Source organism: Aedes aegypti, chromosome 2, assembly GCF_002204515.2.
Source record: "Aedes aegypti strain LVP_AGWG chromosome 2, AaegL5.0 Primary Assembly, whole genome shotgun sequence".
NCBI lineage: Eukaryota > Metazoa > Arthropoda > Insecta > Diptera > Culicidae > Aedes > Aedes aegypti.
In genome coordinates, this window is record NC_035108.1 from 355426724 (window position 1) to 355445435 (window position 18712).

Genomic DNA, 18712 nt, shown 5'->3' on the forward strand with positions numbered 1-18712 from the left:
TATAGCGAGGTGACCATTCTCGACTCGAGTGAAGTGACTCACCGTGCAAATCAAATGGAGAGTCACTTCACTCGAGTCGAGAATTGTCACCTCGCTCTACGACACCGACAATTGTCACCTCACGTCAGTCGTAGAATATACCCAACTATCTCCTCTCTCGTCATGCCTCCATTCCCTTTTTAGGGCCGATTTTAGAAATCGACAAAAGGGAATTTCGGTTCCTGAGATTTGAGAAGGTTACCTTCTCTTGCTTTCGCTGATTTTGTTTTGGTAAGTACCTCCTAAGAACGTATTTTCTCCTTCCGGTTCTCTTTGTTCGCCATTTCGTCTTTCACTTTGAGCACTTAGGAATATTAGAATTGTACGCTTCGTAGCGCCGCACTGACTGTCCAACTCTGGTTAGCTTTCTTGCAATTACATTTACGACTTTTTGGTCACACGAAAAATGTGTTATCTTCAATTTGTAAAAATATCTCTCGTTTCTTTTTTAAATTAATCGTTTGTTTTTCGTTTTAAAGGTACTCTTTGCATTATTTTTGTTATTTGCGTTAATTTGCTCGCCTTCCTCGCCACCTGGGGGTCTTCGCGTGAGTTTAAAAATTACTGTAAGTAGCTTTAAGTTCCGTCTCCTTTTCTTCTGGTTTTGTTAGTGTTTGTATAAAAGGTGAACAAAATGCGATTTAAACAAAGTGACAACGTTATCATAAAACGATAACACGTAATAGTTGCTTCATTGTCAGGCTTCCACGGTTTGTGTCGCTCGAAGAGAGTTTCCGATCATTTGCGTCGGATTGTGGGGCATTTCGGTTAAATGACCCAAACCGCACAGATTGTGGGAAACTCCTTCCCGCTTTTCCTTCTGTAAATGCGAGGACGGCTAAGGAAACGGCTTCCACCGAACCGAAATTTCGTGAAACTTTGAGTTTCCCCATATTTTGTAGATTTTACCCTCTTTTAAATTTGTAACATGCTTGTATTTCTAAAAGTTCGCTGCCGAAAAGCAACCTTCCGGGGTCGGGACGGCGTGGTTGCTCAGAATCCCTAGTCCTAGAGAGAAAAAAATATATATATTTGTGTATGAACGTTGCTTCCGTAGTTCTACGTTTAATTAGTTCTCCTGCTTTCCGTACGTTTCTCGTCGTTCTTTGCTTCAAGATTTGGCTGTTATCACAGTTTAAAAAAGAATAACATAGCTTGAATCGTGTTTTTGTGTGTACCTTTTTCTCCTGCCTGCCTCTCACTTTCCCGTTTACTTTTTGTTCTCATCGTCCGGGCACTGCAATTCACTGGTTTCCTTTTTAAGTTTTCCATAGTTTTGACCGCTCTTTTCCCATCTCCCTCTTTCGGTTTGCTTCTTAATGTTACCTGCTTTCCTTCTTCTCCGCGTCTTATTCTGCTTCTGGTTTTGTTCGTTTTTTGTACGATTACATTTTGCTTGTTTTTAGTATATAGACGTTTATCGACACTAAAATCTGGATTTCTTATTTCCTTTTGCAGTGTTTATAGATTTTGTTCATTAGATTCATATTTTGTTCAATCAATTTTTATTTAGTAAATATTTTGCTTGCTTTATACTAATACGACGCAAAGATCTATGATTTTTGTTTGTAATTTTCTTAAATGTTTCCCAATTCAATTTATAAACGTTAAATCTTTTGTCTATGTCAAACTTAGCGTTGCATTATGTTTGTGTAATGTGTGAGTAGTAGTGATTAACGGGAGGATTACGAAGAGAATCAAACAAAAGTCCTAAATAGGTCAACTAGAGGGACGAATCGAATTAGTGTTGGTCATCATCATTCAGCGCACCCTTTGAGGGTTCCGATTAATAATTAGTCTTAAGCTTATTTTTCTACGAAAAAAAAATGTGTTAATTCAGGTTCCTAAGCTAGCGATTATCAGTGTAACAATGCGCGGCAGAATTGACCTCACAGTTTACGCGTGTGGGGTTGTTGATGAAATTATAAACCCCCCTCTTAAATTAAGCGCATAATGAACGTAGTTCGTGATTTCTTTTCAATTCAAGAGTCGATCGTTAGACCTCATGGGTTCGGTAACTTTTGTGATGGACCGCACGGAACTAAAAACACTTACCTGATTTCTAGAATTTTATTTTTAACGCTTTTCGAATGTTTTGATAGCGTTAAGTTAAACCAAGATTATTAATAGTTTTTAAGTAGAGTTCAACATGTAAGCAAATGGCTTACAAACCATCTTTTTTTTTCGCTGGAATCAAAAAAATATTGCTGAACTGTTCTAGAAAAAAGTTGCTAAATTTTTCAGTTATTTTGATTGCTGAACACTTCAACTCGGCAAATTTCAGCAAACTATTGGGTAATGGGTTCAGTTTGTAATCATTTGACATAAAGCCATTCATTTAACTATATCAAACAATTATGCCTAATGGTTGTTTGCCTAACGGTCATTTGATCGATTATGCCAAATGGCTTTACATTCAGGGCAGCCTCAATCCAAAGTATCATCATGACCATATCTAGTGTAACATGTGTAACTGCCAAACGTAAACATTGAGAATATACTTGAGAAGGTTGTCATGCATATTGACAAATCGTATTTGGAATCTGGGATCTAATTACATTGCGTCAAGGTAGTACCTATGTGAAGCACATATTTGCAATCTACATGACCCGAAACATTTGTAGTAGCATGTCACATTGAAATTTGCGAAAATATGAAGTTTTCAAATAGTGTTACTAGATACAGTTATGAATCAACTAAGGGTTATTTTTCAGAACAAAACATGATTGAACGGTACGGTGATGCTGCACAAAACAAAATTACCTCCCTGGCATTGCATTGCACCTCTAAATGTGCGGGTAATTATGAAAAAGCATCGTATCGATTTCGATATACATTTCAAACATTGTCCTTCCAACAGATGTGGATCAGTGGAATAGGATCAAATCGACTCATACTATGGATCAGAACACTATAACAGCAATTTATCAACGAGGTATATGAATGGTGTATTAGTGAAAGCATACATTTCGGCGTTTCTTGTGGAATCGTCTTATCCTTGATTCATAACTTTGATATGGTTTCCAATGCCCCGTAATTATGAACCAACGTTTTTGCACTAATCATATAAGATTGATTCATGTTCAAGCCATATTTAATGAAGAATCTAATAACCTACCAAACGATCTATTCAAGTTATTGCTGTCGTTCGAGTTAGGCCCAGTTTATGGGTCTTTTAGGGTAAACTTCGAAAATACTAAGCTTCCTCAAAAGCCCATGCGGTCTAACGACGCCAAAGCAGCTTCTGTTCCGACACGAAAGGAATCGCAACATTTTCCCTTAACTCCTTAAACAGTTTTGCTCAAATCGACCTTGTAGAATATTTAGACCTACGACAGAAACATATATCCGTACGATCAGAAGGGGTTTTCCCAACGGTTTGGAACCAAGCGCCACAAACAAGAATCAATTTCCGACACGTGAACAGAACGTGTTTCTGGTTTACTACCACCCTCTAAAAATCTTAACCTAAATAGTTGTTAAGATTAAAGTAGAAACAAATAAAATGGAAATAAACGAACATAAAAAAAGACGAACGTGTTGTTGCATTAAACCTTTCAATGGGGTTCTGCTCTCTCCTGGCCTCTTTATTTACTCTCTCCATACGAACAAAAAAAAAATGAATATTATATTTGTAGGGTATAATTTAGGCGGTTTCGTACAGTTTTGAAACAACACGTAAAAAAATGTAGGAAAAAACAATTTTCCCCGCCTCCTCTCTTTTAAGTGAGTGTGTTTGTGTTGTGTGTATATTAAATGGTTGGTTTCTAGTGTTTTATGTTTTCTCCATTTTTTTTTGTGAAAGATAATTTACTCCTTGCTCTGCTTCCTCTTCCTTATTTTTTTTTTTGATTTCATCAAACTTCTTTTAGTGTGTATCATTCGTTCAATTATTATTTATAATCATTTGTTATCAAAGTGTATATTATAACTTGAATCGTGGTTTGCTTGCGTGAAGGGTGGCAGCAGCAGCGGCGGCGGCAGCACTAGTCCCTCCTCCTCCACCTGTTCCGCCACTGGATCCGGAATTGGACCCAGAAACGATGGTCGCAGCGGTGTAATGCCCCAGATGGGCCCCAATCGGAGACGATGCACTGTTGTAGTAAGAGTTCTTATGATGCTGCTGTTGCTGTTGATGTTGTTGGTGCAGCAGAAAGGCAGCATTCTGTTGCGGGGGCGTTACTTTGAGCGCATTCTCGGCGGAATAAGTAGGAAACTGTTGATGATGATGTTGGCCATGGGACTGGTGAAGATGGTTCTGGAACGGATTCAGGCCACCGAATAGGTGCTGTTGATGTTGTTGTTGCTGCTGCTTTTGTTGTTCGGCGGCAGATTGCAGGGGCGGCAAGGGCGGAGGCAAGCGATAGTAACCGGCCATTGCCGCACCGTTGTTATTATTGTTGTTGTTGGTATGATTATTATTATTGATGTGGTTCAAACTGCTGCTGTGGTTTAAAACGTTGCTGCTGCCGACAGTATTGTTGTTGTTGTTAATATTAGCATTGTTGTTGCTGCTGCTGCTGACGCACCACGACGACGCATAACCCGACTTCTAATCGCGACCCTTGTTCTCTGTGCAGTCGCGACTCAAGTGGCCAATCTTGCCGCAGCTGTAACAGCTCTTGTCCCCGGTGGGGCAATTCCGCGAGATGTGACCACTCTTGTTGCAGTTGTAGCACGACACGTTCATGTCCCGGTCGCTCTTCTCCGGGCAGTTGCGCGCCAGATGACCGCTCTGGTTGCAGTTGTAGCAGCAAGAGTCATCTGGTGAGAGACTACAGTCACGGGCGATGTGGCCGCTTCCTGGAAGATCGAAAGAAGAATGGAAGATGTTATTATTCGCCCTGCATTGAATTTTAGTGCTAATTTAGTAATGTAGTTAGGTGGGTTCTTAATGCTCAACTAAGGTTAGTCCTTAGCTCTAAATTGGATAGAAGGATCAACAAGTGAATTCGTAATTTGTTTGAAACAACATCTTGCCTGAACCTTATTGAGTATCATTCTACAGGAACTTCAGATCTGCTTTGCATGACCAATGCGTCATGTAACAATGGCGTTTATTATTTCAGAATGCAGGTCAATTAGGGAATGAAAGAATAGTGGATGAAGCGTTTGCTCAGTCATTGCAGATCGTATGCGTTGGAACATTCGTGTTACTGACAAGGTGTTGGGCACATCGTTTTGATTATACACTGAACCAATCCATTTGATTGTATTTGAAAAATCATATATTCGTACCTCAATCGTTATTTAATTGATGTCATAGTTATCCAATGAGGATCCAATAAAAGATAAATAATATTTATATGAAAGCAATTTGAACTTCACATAAGACGGGGTTGGTGGTCTGATGGCTACCGCTTCTGCTTCATATGCAGAAGTTCATGGGTTCAATCCCAGGCCCGTCCCTTTCCTCGTACTTTGTAGTTGTATATCTCTCACTTGCTTCTATCTTCCATTCTAAATATATCACGCTCAAACTATTCGTTCATAGCAAACGCTAGAACCATAGACGGACAAGAAACCATTTCCCTAACGCTTCCTACTTCCACGCGCACGCCTTTCTTACGCCTGATACATAGGCAGTCTGCTAACCACAAAAGCAAACCTCTCTGCCATGCCTTTCCCCCAATCCATACACTCCCGCATGAACTGACGTGGATGCAGTGGTATATACGGTCTACGTGGGAGTCAGTTCAATGCATCATCAATTCCTCCCCCTTCCCCTCATTGGTCTGCATTCTGACGTGGCAGGTGCCATTGTTGCCTAAAAATAGAAGATCACCAGCACTTATACACTGAGGATGCCTGTTAATCCCAAGCTGTCATTCGGTTGGTTCCTTGTGTAAGTGCAGCTGATCTGGCAATACTGGAGTGCATCCACGGGCGGCCAATCAAGCTCAAGCTCAAGCTCAAGAAAGCAATTTGAACTTCACATAAAACCAATCGGATATCAATAGTCAATCACAAAATCAGATAAATGGCATATGATTGAATAATGTGAAAATAGTAGTTTACGGAACAAGTTGCAGAATGATGATTTTTACAGAACGGGTTGTAAATTTATCCTACGAGGCTTGCCGGGTAGGATAATTTCTACGAGTGCTGTAAAAATCGAATTATGTAACGAGTTACGTACAACATTTTTTGCAATTTCGTAGAACATCACTTGAGGGCATTGGAAATAATATCGGAATGCATTCACCATCATTTTATAATTTCTGAAAAATGGTTGTGTAACGATTCATTACGCAACTCAAAACGTAATGCGTAATGAATCATTACAGCACTGTTTTTAGATGCGTAATGACTATTCCCGCACTGCACACTTCAGTGCAGGAAAGTAGGCCGTTTCATGACAGATTGGCGTGATGAAAATCAGCCTATTACGATGAGAAATTGCAAAAATTCTAGTATATGTTTATTTACAACGATATAGTAGTCATTGCACAGTTCGCTAGTGAATCTTTCCATCTTCATACGAGTTGTTGCAAGTTTTGAATGGTACATTGTAAAAAAACAGTTGGCACATAATGCCGAATTACTCTTTGCTCCAAATTTGTTCTAGGATTCCTTGTAATGATGTACCGGAAAACAATGCACCAATTACTTTAAGGATACGATTCATAGACTTCGTTTCAATTTTACAGAAATTGTTGTGGAACCGATGCTCATGGTTGAAGAAGCAGCATGCCACAATATTTCCAGCAGAGTAATTGTATTTGATACATCCGAGTTGTCGAAACCATAGCAATTGGTAATAAAAACACCATTGACACCATTGATTCATCCTAGGAGAATGTCTATATGGTTCAAAATACAATGGATTTTGTACTAATGATATGCTGAATAAATGTTTTTAAACGGTAAACCTGCATACGAGTGCATAAGCATTTGAATTTATTCCTATTTTGATTGGAAATATGAAGTATAATTGTTTCATATAAAGGTTATATGATTGTGTCTATGATTTTAGCTTAAGTTGATTTCATTACCTATATACTTGTTATATAAAAGTTATGTGAAGTACGTAATTAATCGTCGTCTATAGGATTTCAAAATGGAAGTCTATAGGATTTCAAAATGAAAGTGGTATACTGTTTTTGTAATGATTCGAATTTGATAAATTTTTGGAGTGTATCTTGCATGCTCGAACACTTTTTGTTTTTAATTTATAGTTCTAAAGTACAAAATTTTTGGAATTAAATATGTTACTGATTGAAGATTCTAAAATTGAGCAAGCGATATGAAATATAAGTGACATATTAAACCTTCAAACTTTAATTTTGAAGGCTATCACACTTTTTTAGTTAATTCTGAGTTGCACTCTGTGCTGCTCATGTTCGTAAAGTCGATGTAAGAGCGCCATTTCAGCAATATAACCATTATTCAGTCAAGAATGAGAGTATGTTGTAAAAACTGAAGAAGAAATGCTCATTATTCAAAGACGGCTTCACCAAATTGCTTCAGTTTTTCACAACATACTCTTATTAATGTATTGTTCCGAAGAGTGAATATCCGAATATGATTAAAATTCTGAAGCCTGAGAAATTAACGGGGGCCCCGGGCTATGGTTACGCGTCGGTCCTCCGAAGAATTCTAGAATATCTTCGGAACCAGATGACCAATGCTCAATATCGACACAGATTCTAAAACTAGAAGAGTTTTTTGAGAACTTGTGGAAGAATGGTGCAAAAATCTCGAAAAACAAAAAAGTTATAACAATTTGAATATTTATTTCGCGGTAAAATATGAAGCTACCGGTACAGGAGTTAAAGAATAAAATATTTCGCCAGGGTCTTGGTTTGGGGAGCATTTGCGTAACTCTGACAGGTATTAGAAGAGTTTTTCGATGCGTCATTTGGATTATCTCAAAACCGCTTTAATTAAGCTTCTTAGTCCAAACTGGCACTGTCTGATGAGGTTCCAAGAATGGAGAACCGGAAATATATGGAATGTTAGGTGATAATCGGACCAGCAATAGTATTTGGAATCGTTTTATATTGTAGATCAGTTAAAACACCTATGGCTTATTCACAAATTTCATAACGCTGAAGGGGGTGAGTGGGTATCCTCACGATGTTACGGCTCATACAAAATTTGTAGAATATTAATATAAAATGGCCATTTTCAGCGTAATGAAATAAATGAATGAGCCCCTAGAAGTTCTCTCAGAAACTATTAGCGTCAGCACACATCGAGGATGACGAGATGATGGTTTCTTTCGACGTAGCGGCCCTTTTCCCCAGCGTTCCAGTAACGGACGGTTATTACCCCGAAGGACGGATATGTAGTGAACAGCAGTTCTTTTTTACGTTCATAGGTATTTTCGTAAATGATTGGGTGGATTATGATTATAATAGATAGATTACAAACTAATGTACGACAGTATTGAGAAAATTAACCGATACATGGTGTTATTGTGGAAATATCACAGAGAATCGGACGCGTGATTGCATGTCAAAATAAAATGATGCGATGCCCTCTACAGTATATGTGTTCGGACGATCGTGAACAAAGAAAGCAAGAACGCAATCGCACAAAAGGAACCACCGATGCGATAGCATTTTTCTTTTGTGCATGAACAAAATCTGTTCACCGTTTTACAGCACTGGTAACATGTAAACTCTGCCTCAATCAGAAAATTCTAATAAATTATAATTTATTCTTCTACACTTCCCTAACACTAAGTACCATCAGTGTACCAGTATCCGCTCATGCCTCTATTTCCGCTTACTAGTGTAAAAATTGATTTTTCGTGTCAAAAACCAACATTTTTCGCGCGGATATATTCTAGCAATACTAACAACTTTTAAATGAAGTCGTCTGACATCATTTTCACAAGACCTCGTGAGCGGTTATTGGACCACTAGGTATTTTTGTGTGTTCCAATAATCTCTCATGCAGAAAATTAAACAATTTTTTTTAAAAATGTCGATTCTAGTATACAGCCTTTTTTATTGCAGTAGTAGCTATAGTTTGATCATAAAAAATCAGGAATAAATAAATTCGAAGTAATGCATTTTTAAGTAAGTTCGTCCCGAAATCTGTTTAACGTGAGCGGAAATAGGAACACTTAGATGCAGTAACAAATGCAATTCAATATTTTTATGAAAGTTTTTCAAATTCTTTTTATTTTGTCCCTGATAACCTATACTTGGAGCTACATTGCGACATGAAAATAGTTTTGATCGATACAATAGTTATTTTATAATAAACATTTGGACACATAGCTTCCCTTAAATGAGCGGAATCTGGTGCACTGATGGTATCTCTATTTAATAAAGCATTTATAAGTGCAAAAGCGCATATAGTATCTAACAAATACTTCAAAAATTCTTTCTCATTGTCCGACAAACATTTCGAAACAATTACGAAATGCTAAAATTCAACGGTAACTTCCCTCAACAAAACTTTCATTCAATCACCCTTAAAATACACAGTCATCAGTAGACCCTGCACTATAATAACCTCCTAATATAACGGAGAGCTAAAAATGCTCTCTTGCGTTACACAATCTAAACAAGAAGCCATTTTCAAATACTTCCCATAATTTGTGAGCGGCAAAACAGATTCCACTTTCTACGTAATGTAACCCAGCATGAACAGCTGCCCAACTCTCCAGACCTGCGCCCTCCAAGATCCAAGGTGCTACTGCCTTACGTTGAAAACTTCTTTCCTCAAAGTCTGTCTATCATTTCCGAACTCTATTGCATACTACCATACCAATCAGACCCTATTCCTGACTAGACACAGAGTCATAACCCCAATGTGATGGATTTACCCAGCAGAAGTGTTTACTATGGAATGAGGTACAAGAGAAACCTATCAGAACAAGTTATTTTTTCGATTATTGGGCACCTGATCGCCCATAGTGTAGTTATGGGATTTTTTCATGGAAAAAATATGCTACGTTTGATTAAAACATATGCTTCTGGATAATGTGCCTGTCAACTATAATGCTTTTCAAACAACGTATGTAGCTGGAAATAAAGGCAAAAGAATAAATATGTTTTCTATACATAGTCAATACAAATGTTATACTTATTCAAAATTGAATATGCACTGAAAAATAAAAATTCATTCAAGTGTCTTTACTCTATGATCATTTATTTTACTGAGAGGGAATAGTAATCACTTTGTACAAGGATGTCAAGTTCACTCACGAAAGATCAGGGCTAACAGCTTTTAAAATGTGAAGTTTCTACAAAAGAGGGAAGGTATGTACGTACAAACCGCTAGGTGTGCACCGTTCTAAGAACCCCTATAACGATAGCCAACCAAATGTAGAGAGAATGTGGAATGTTCTTATTTTCTCCAATATGCATAAGGCCATCTAGGGTTTCAATGCTAGTAATGGACCCCTTAGTAGCTGAAATTTATTCTACACGCTTTTCCGCAATGATATCTCAGACGCATATACGTTTTGTGCAGTCTAACAACAAATTCAATATCTTTACGTCATAGTACGTCTATGAAACATACAAAATCATTCGATTTTGCCAGCGAAATATGCATTTGAAAAACTGTTGTCCGAATGCCTATTATGGACCCTCCCGGGGTCCATAATAGGATTGTTTACAAACTTGACGTTGCGTATTATGGACCCTCCATTTGATTCCCATGTAATCCGGCTCGCTGCCGACGAGCCTATTACGGACCCACCTGGAAATGCGTATTATGGACCCTCTTGTGTGGTTTAATTTACAAAACTGTTCAAATATCTGTATTTATGCGTCTCAAACTAAATATTTTGCCTGAAACTGCTGACTAGCAATGTAATCGAAGTTCCCCCGGTGGATTTTCATAGGAATAAAGTTGCTTTTAGTGTTAATTTTATGTTTTTCTGTAGGTGGTCCATAACTGGCATCGACTCCCTAGATAATGTAAACATCGGAAAAAGGCGAGTGATAGTGAGTTGATGCCATATAGCGTGGTCGTGAGGATTTCGAGATTTATTTGAATAATTAAGCTGTAAAGTTTGTTCTTATTCGATTAAGTTGAAAGTGAGACCACATATTAAACGTGTCGAGCTTTGAATAATGATGGATATGAGTCGTCGGTTGTGGGCTTATCTTGAGGAAAACAGAAAATGTAAGCAACTAGTTAAATTACTAATTATAAAGTTACTGAATAAATTGAATTTTTCAGCTTTGAGCGTACTCACAGTAAACGCTACAGAGATTTCCCGCCAAAATCCGAACAATGTACCTAATAGCTCTTAAATTTTAAGTTTCTACAAAAAAAGGTAAGGAATTATGACTATACCTAGTTCAAATTAAAAATGTGTGCATACGATGGTTTTCTTCAAGTCGAGTCAAGTACATGACACTGAAGACGGTCTTACATTTGAGTTCTGTAAAATCTTTCAAAGGATACAAACTCTGGAGGAATTAAATGGTAACGTACTAAATTCGGTTTTTCATTTACTATGTATTTCATTAAACAGCTCGAAGATTTTATTATCTTAAGCATTTTGCTACTAGAAACCGAGATTACCTCTGCATCACAGGAGTTTAGTTAGTGGGAGGGATCGAAAACTTAATGATCAGCCTCAATTTAAAAAAAGTTATCTATCATTGCGTCGACAATTCTAATGTCAAACTATTCAAAGGTTATTTTTAGCAATTGGGACAAATAAATTAGGGGCCGTCCATTAATTAGGTAACGACGCCTCTGGATTAAAAAAAAATTATCATTGCCACGATACAAATTTGTGTTTTCACAAGCGTGAGACGAACTCACCAGTTGGTAATCCATCCTTAACTGAAGTCACAATTCTGGACAAACATTAGAAAAGCGCCCAAGAGGTATTGAGCCTTTTTTCAGAAACGTTGCTGTTGAGCCCTTTTTAGCTCTACCTGATAATGGTATTGGTGAGCGTTATCGAGTTGAATAATTCAACTGCGTTAACAGCGTCTTGCGAAGACAATGTTTAACAATGTCGATGTACCCTTTTGAAATGTTTGTCCAGAATTGGCATCAACACATAATATTTGGGAACCGAAAAAAAATAAAACACATTTCACTCCGGTAACGCGAAACACGATTCCGCTTGATTGGGCTTTACGAACCCCACTCCCTCTCGAGACAATCTGCCAAAAATCTCCCTAAGAAATCCTTCTAAAAGCTTCGTTTTAGGTAATCTGGAAAAATTTTAAGGATATCTAGAGATGTTACGTCATCTTTTTCTAGAACTTCATCCAAGATTCTCGTTTAGAACATTTGCAAGAATTCAACCAGTATTTTCTAAGATTTCCACAAAATTGTCGTTCAAGATTTTATAATGATTCCTTCAGAAATGCATTCATATTTTTTTTATTTAGAAATTAGCCAAATATTCAAATCATTTTTACCAGGGATACCTCCAGGACAGTAACATCTGTTGAAACTTGATTGAGTTCTAATGTACCGTAGTCCGGGGGCAAATTCATCACTGTGGTGAATTTGATTAGGTCTATACCAAATAGCAACTTCCAAGGATGCTTAATGTTTTCTTGGCATAACAAACATTCCATGTTTTATAGTTTATAGATATCTAATGACGATTTTGAACTATTTTATTTTCATTAAGTTTTACACAGAGTTATTTCGCAATTTTTGATGGTGTTAGCAATACTGTTGGAAATGTTGGTACTGAACAAAGATACATGCTACCAGTCCTGCCATATATATTATGAAATTTGTTCCAAACTGTTAAACAGTCCTAGCTATTGGATTAACATTGAAAACATGATGTTTGTAATCATCATTTTTATTGATTATCAAAATTCGACCACAAGACGCGAACTGGCAGCACTAGAAACGTTGATTTGATACGTCAAAGATGTTTTATCAACGGCCTGCAAATCGCCTAGAGAGGATTGTTTCCTGCTCACCGATGGTGCGCTCTCTTTCTGCCTTTCGGCAGAGCCCCAAAATTCGCGTTTCTTCCCTCTCTAGCACACACGAAAATTCCCGCTACCAAAGCGGCAAGCATTCGGTGGTGATGCGGCGAATATTGATTGAACGGTGATAAATCGTAACTCGTAGTACCCCCCTCAAAATGAATCTTTTGGGAAAGGAATTACCCCTGGATTAACTTCCGAATTGGATGAGTTTCTCGCGCAATGCTAGGTCAAAGCTCTGCAATTAGGGTACGACTAAAGAAACACGCTATCTCGAACGTGTTGCGTGAGAAACTCCCGGCATAGAAAAACACGATCAGTAAGTGGGGTGAAAGTGGACTTACCGTTACAGCGGTAGCAACGGTCCAGATCCTCCTTGCAGTCACGTGCAAAGTGTCCCATTTGGTTGCATTTGTAGCACTTCTCGCGCCGTCCGCCGCCACCACCGCCGAATTGTCTGTCGCGGGGTCCTCCCGGGCGGCCACCGCCACCTCCGCCGCCAACGTTCTGGCAATCACGGGCATAATGTCCCGGCCGGTCACACTTGAAGCACGTATTTCCAGACATTTTTCCTTCGTTTTCTGTTGTTTTACCTTCTATCTGGATTAGATCCGTTCTCCTGTGCCACAATCTCCGTTCTCCTCTCTACACCACACCACTCTCTGCAGGACAAGGGAGGAAATAAAGATTATCATTCAGCTGAATTTTTTCACCACCAAATTTGCACACATTTTTTTCGGTCTCTATTCCGGAGCACGACGCACAAAATCAAAATGTCGATTTTCCACACGCGAAGCACCGTGGTTTTTCCTAACGGATTTTTGCCCACTAATCGGTCAGTTTTCCCCGTGGAAATTAGCGCAAATCGTCGTCCGGACGCTAAGCTAACCGATTATTGCAAAATCTAGCGGAATTAAGTCGAATTTTTACCTTTTTACCAACCGCAAAAACCGTCCGCGGGCGCACACTCAAGAGAGCACTTCTATTCTCACTCACGGTACAATCGAGTCTTTACTTTTTTCCTCTTGATGGCCGTGTCTTCGAGCGCGACGTCGGCGTTCCAGTGCTGCCAGGAAAAGTTTTGTTTCGAAGCAGGTGAAACGGCTGGATCGTTGCTCTTTTCAAGCTTGAACTTCATCAAAAACCATTCAAATACAATTTGTATGGAAATTTGGTATTGAAACTCGCTATTACATTGTTTTATGAAGCAATTAAAGTGATTTGTTGAAGATCGAAGTAATCATCCTTTTTGAGTTTAATCTAGTTACCGATCAACACATCTCCCTAGTTACCTAATTGTTTAGACAGACTAACAAGTGAAAATTATGTTCATTCCCAATCCAACCTTCGTCCTGTAAAGACCTAAATATAAGAAGTTCCTCGTTCAACCATTGCGTTTCAATCACCACTTCAAGAGGTTATGGACCCTACGCGCAGAGAATTAGTACACGGGATTCCGCAGTTCACCGGTGCTGGATTCGAGAACTGGAAATTTAGAGTCGAGAAGTTACTGAAGTCAGCCGGATTGCTGGACGCGGTCAAGAAGGATGCGCCAACCGTCGAAGCCGAACTTCCAAAATTTCAAGAAATGGACGGGAAGGCTGTGAACCTGATAATTTCATTTATCCACGACGACTTGTTGGATGTTATCCGGGAGAAGGAAACAGCGAAGGACATCTGGACCACTTTGGAGGGAATTTACGCCAAGAAGTCGGTTTCCTCGCAGACGCTGATACGCAAGCAACTCGCAAAGCTCAAGATGGCAGAAGATGCATCGATCAAGGACCATCTGAAGATTTTCGATGAACTGATCCGGAAACTCAAATCGGCAGGAGCAAAACTTCAAGACAGTGATCTGGTGTCCCAGCTTTTCGTTACCCTTCCGGAGAGCTACGACCCTTTGGTTACGGCGTTGGAAAACTTGGGAGAGGAAAACCTGACCTTGGATGTCGTCAGAGAGAGATTGTTAGCGGAAGAAATGAAGAAATCCGATCGCATAACCGAGGTATATCAGAAGGAGCCGTTTGCGTTCGTTGGAAATCAGCAGAAGGCATGGTGTGAAGAACGAAGTGATAAGTTCCTGGGACGATGTCATCGATGTAATAAAAAGGGCCATAAAGCGAAGGACTGCAGAAGCGAATTACCAGCGGAAGCGAATGTGGCGGCCAACAGAAAAGCAGTTGCGTTCATGAGCCTTAAGTCGACGGATAGCAGTAGCCGAAGAACAGTTACCTTCAAGCTGGACTCCGGTGCTAGTTATCACCTAGTGAATCGACAGGAATATTTTGTTTCCTTGGAGAAATTGAAGCAACCTGTTGTTCTTTCTGTGGCGAAGGACAATCAATCGTTAATCGCATGGCATAGAGGACGAATTGAGGGAACCAGCAGCCGGGGAGTCACGTGTACAATCGACAATGTACTGTACGTTCCGGATGTACGTGCGAATCTGCTATCAGTGAAGATGATGACAAAGGCTGGAATGAAGGTAACGTTTGAAGCAACAACGGCAGAGATAAGTTTCAATGGCGATACTATTGGCGTGTGTCCCATTAGAGACGATTTGTACGAGATGGACGTTTACTTGTCATATGGAGATGAAATGTGCACCGAGGAAAACGCTAGTTCTTGGAACCGGCAGCTAGACCATTCAAGGATGGAAGATCAAGCGGCGATGGAGATGGTTCCTGATGACAGAATGAATCTAGTTGATGCTGGAAGCCTTGAGCAAGAGGGGGAAATTTTCGAAGAAGACCAAGGAAGCCTTTGTTCCGACGATGTAGCGACGAATGAAAATCAACTACAATCAACTGAAGATTCTGTTCAAGACGTTCCAGTTGCGTTTTACTTGCATCAAGATCGAGAGCAGTACATCGAACCGAAGCACAAGTTTCCCTTGGACAGGTCTGCGAAACGCTCGGAAGTAACGTGCCCTCATCCGGATGTGGTTTTGGTGTTCCCTGGAAATAATGCTCAAGCTGGCAAATCAACACGCATGAAAGTTATTAAAGGGTCGTCCGACAACTCGTTACCAGCATACAGGTATAAACACGTGAAAAGACCACCAGATGACAAGAAGTCAAAATGGATACGTCAAACTGGAAATGGTTTTGGTATCCCAGCTTATAAACCCAATTGAAGAGATCTTCGTCAACAATATTCGATTCTGTAGAGATGTGTGTAGTACATTTTTTAGGATAGGCTGATTAAGAGGGGGTGTTGAAGATCGAAGTAATCATCCTTTTTGAGTTTAATCTAGTTACCGATCAACACATCTCCCTAGTTACCTAATTGTTTAGACAGACTAACAAGTGAAAATTATGTTCATTCCCAATCCAACCTTCGTCCTGTAAAGACCTAAATATAAGAAGTTCCTCGTTCAACCATTGCGTTTCAATCACCACTTCAAGATGATTTTTATCGAATGTAAGATTTGTGATCTGATATAAGCATTGCCTAATCCGGCAGCACGGTCCCATCAACGAATGACGACGGTGTTGCGTTTTTTTGCAAATCGCCGCAGTCGGCGTCCTTGTCGCTCTGCTCGTTTGTTTTCTGACGCCGTTCGTTGGCACGGGAGCAAGCGAGATGGGAAAATAGAGTCAAAACAAATGGAGTGCACCGGTGGATAGACCGGTTTTGACAGATGCGGTTTCCGGTTTCGGGTGTCAAAATTGATCGGTTCGGTTTCCAAGCTGTCCCTGGCCGGTCTTTCAACGCGTTGTTCGTACACGGAAAAAAAATATTCGTTTGGCTGAATAATAATGGGTGATATGAATAAAAAACGATGAACTTTACTACATGTAGCATCTACTCAAAAACAAAATCCACAAAAGTTACTACACTTTTGGTATGAAAAAAAAAAAACTTTTCGAACAAGTAGTATTTACAACTTTCGAACATGAGCAGTGACTGAAGCTGCACGTTAAGAAATTTCCATTCAGAGTGCAGAGTGATTCTGCACGTGAAGAACAATCTATTCAGCGTGACGCTTGAAATTAAAGCTGCGGCCACAATGGTCCGTCAGCGTCGACTTCACCGTCAGCTTTAACTGACAGCTAAGTTTAAAGCAATGATATTCAATGCAGCAACCCACAATGATGCGTTGCGTCAAACGCACGCATGTACTAAAAACGCTGACGCTGTGCTAAACTTTGAAAATCTTCAAACTTGACGCATCAGCCAACGCGTGAAGGAAGATTCAAAATAAAAAAAATGGCTAGTTTTGAAGAGAAGTTAATTGTTCTAGTAAAAGAGTACCCATGTCTGTACTCAAAGGGCTCAAAAGAGTACCGAAACGCCCAAAAAAAAAAGAGCACATTTGGATGCACATTGCGGGGCAGCTAAATAAAACAGGTAATTATTAAATGTTGTATTTTACTGTATAAATTAAAACATCAATCTTAAAATAACCTTTGTTTTTCAGCTGAGCAAGTAAAAGCCCGCTGGAGGAGCCTCCGGGATCGTTTTGGCAGTTTGAAACGCAAACTGGCGGAAGATTCACGATCGGGAGCTGGGGGTAGCTCGAGTCCGGGATGGCCGCTGTATAAGGAACTATTGTTCCTTGGCGCACATATGGAAGCAAGACCGTGAGTATTACATATTACAGGGTAAATGATACATCTTGGGCATCTGGCTATATTTTGGACCTTTGCTTATATTATGTTTGTTTTGATGCCTAAAATTCAGCAAAAAGAGATAATTCGAAGACATTGCTTTGTATTATTCATATTTTTCCTAAATTTTATGTGTCAATTTGCACATAATATAGCCAAATGTCCAAAGTATATTTAGAACTCCAAAATTCCTTATTCGACCTATTCAGTGCTTAAAGTCAGCAATGTTCTTTTTTCAGATCATGTTCCAACTACGCTGCTCCTGGTTCTTCCGGTTCTTCCCAGTCTTGTTCTCAGTCCAACTCAGAAGTTGATGCTGCGGAACAGGAGGAAGACGGCGAGGAGAATATGCTTGACACCAGCGCTACCACTCCTGTCGGAAGCACACCATCAGGGCATCGTCAGCGCCGCCGGAAACTTGACGACGGCGTAGAAATGCAAATGCAAAGCATCCTTGCGTCCGTACAAGAGCGGGTCGATGGATGGGGAGCGAAGCGACCGAGGCACGAGCGGTTTGCATCGTACTTGGCAGCGCAAATGGTGTGGGAAGGCTAGACCACGGAGACCCACTAGGTACACAGTGGTACCGACAAAACTGCCGGGGGAATTTCGGTACGCGATATGGGGAAGAACACAGAGATGCGTTTGCTCGTCGCGGCGGTCGGTTTATTACAAAACAATTCAACATAAACAACAGTCAACATACATACGAATCACAGGGTCGGCGCAAGGCAATGATGATAAACATCGTCAACATAAAACAGACTGGTCCAAAATTACAACACTCCTCCTCGATGTATTCATCACTTGTCTGTACAGTCACAAAGTCTTGAACAGTTCTCATTGGACAACACAGTCTCCACTAAGTTCCTCCTCTTGCATCAAACACTCCTGCTTCGTCAAGTATACCACAAAGTCACAAAGACTATTCACGATTACACTTAGCATCGGTTTCCCTCGTCAAAACAGTCATAAAATTGTTCTTTTTGGCAGCACTCCTCCTCAATGGGATGCCCAGCTGCATTTTTCCGGCGGTTGCCACTCTTTTTCACACATTCTGCGGTCTTCAAAGCGTACAGCTCTCCACAAAGTTCCGCCACAGCTTGCACTTCTCCGCTACGACTTATAATCTGGCACCTGGACTTCACAAAGTTCACTTGCAGTCCCTTCCGT

At 39.9% G+C, this 18712-nt stretch overlaps 2 protein-coding genes across 3 annotated transcripts; one reads left to right on the forward strand and one right to left on the reverse strand.

Annotated features, from left to right (window-relative positions):
• Window positions 1-144: 144 nt before the first annotated feature.
• LOC23687839 (CCHC-type zinc finger protein CG3800) lies at window positions 145-14014 on the reverse strand. Of its 2 annotated transcripts, none has more exons than XM_011494908.2 (3): window positions 13857-14014; window positions 13271-13588; window positions 145-4842 (listed from the first exon to the last, which is right to left on the reverse strand). In XM_011494908.2, exons 2-3 carry the CDS (start codon window positions 13491-13493, stop codon window positions 4592-4594), a joined length of 474 nt encoding a protein of 157 aa, XP_011493210.1. In that variant the 5' UTR covers window positions 13494-13588; window positions 13857-14014; the 3' UTR covers window positions 145-4591. The 2 variants fall into 2 exon arrangements, with proteins under 2 accessions (XP_011493210.1, XP_021702045.1); XM_021846353.1 differs by having other exon boundaries at window positions 13656-13948.
• Window positions 14015-16924: 2910 nt separating this feature from the next.
• Window positions 16925-18094, forward strand: LOC110675211. The gene is made up of 3 exons (XM_021839626.1): window positions 16925-17279; window positions 17350-17512; window positions 17779-18094. The coding sequence occupies exons 1-3, from the start codon at window positions 17186-17188 to the stop codon at window positions 18092-18094; spliced, it is 573 nt and encodes a 190-aa protein (XP_021695318.1). The 5' UTR covers window positions 16925-17185.
• The last annotated feature ends 618 nt before the right edge of the window (window positions 18095-18712 follow it).

Coding starts and splice junctions, on each gene's coding strand:
- LOC23687839 (XM_011494908.2), bottom strand. CDS start 13,493: ATGTCTGGAAATACGTGCTTCAAGTGTGACCGGCCGGGACATTATGCC. Junction 4,843..13,270: donor CCGTTGCTACCGCTGTAACG/GTAAGTCCACTT, acceptor TCGATCTTCCAG/GAAGCGGCCACATCGCCCGT.
- LOC110675211 (XM_021839626.1), top strand. CDS start 17,186: ATGTCTGTACTCAAAGGGCTCAAAAGAGTACCGAAACGCCCAAAAAAA. Junction 17,280..17,349: donor GGGGCAGCTAAATAAAACAG/GTAATTATTAAA, acceptor TTTGTTTTTCAG/CTGAGCAAGTAAAAGCCCGC. Junction 17,513..17,778: donor GCACATATGGAAGCAAGACC/GTGAGTATTACA, acceptor TTCTTTTTTCAG/ATCATGTTCCAACTACGCTG.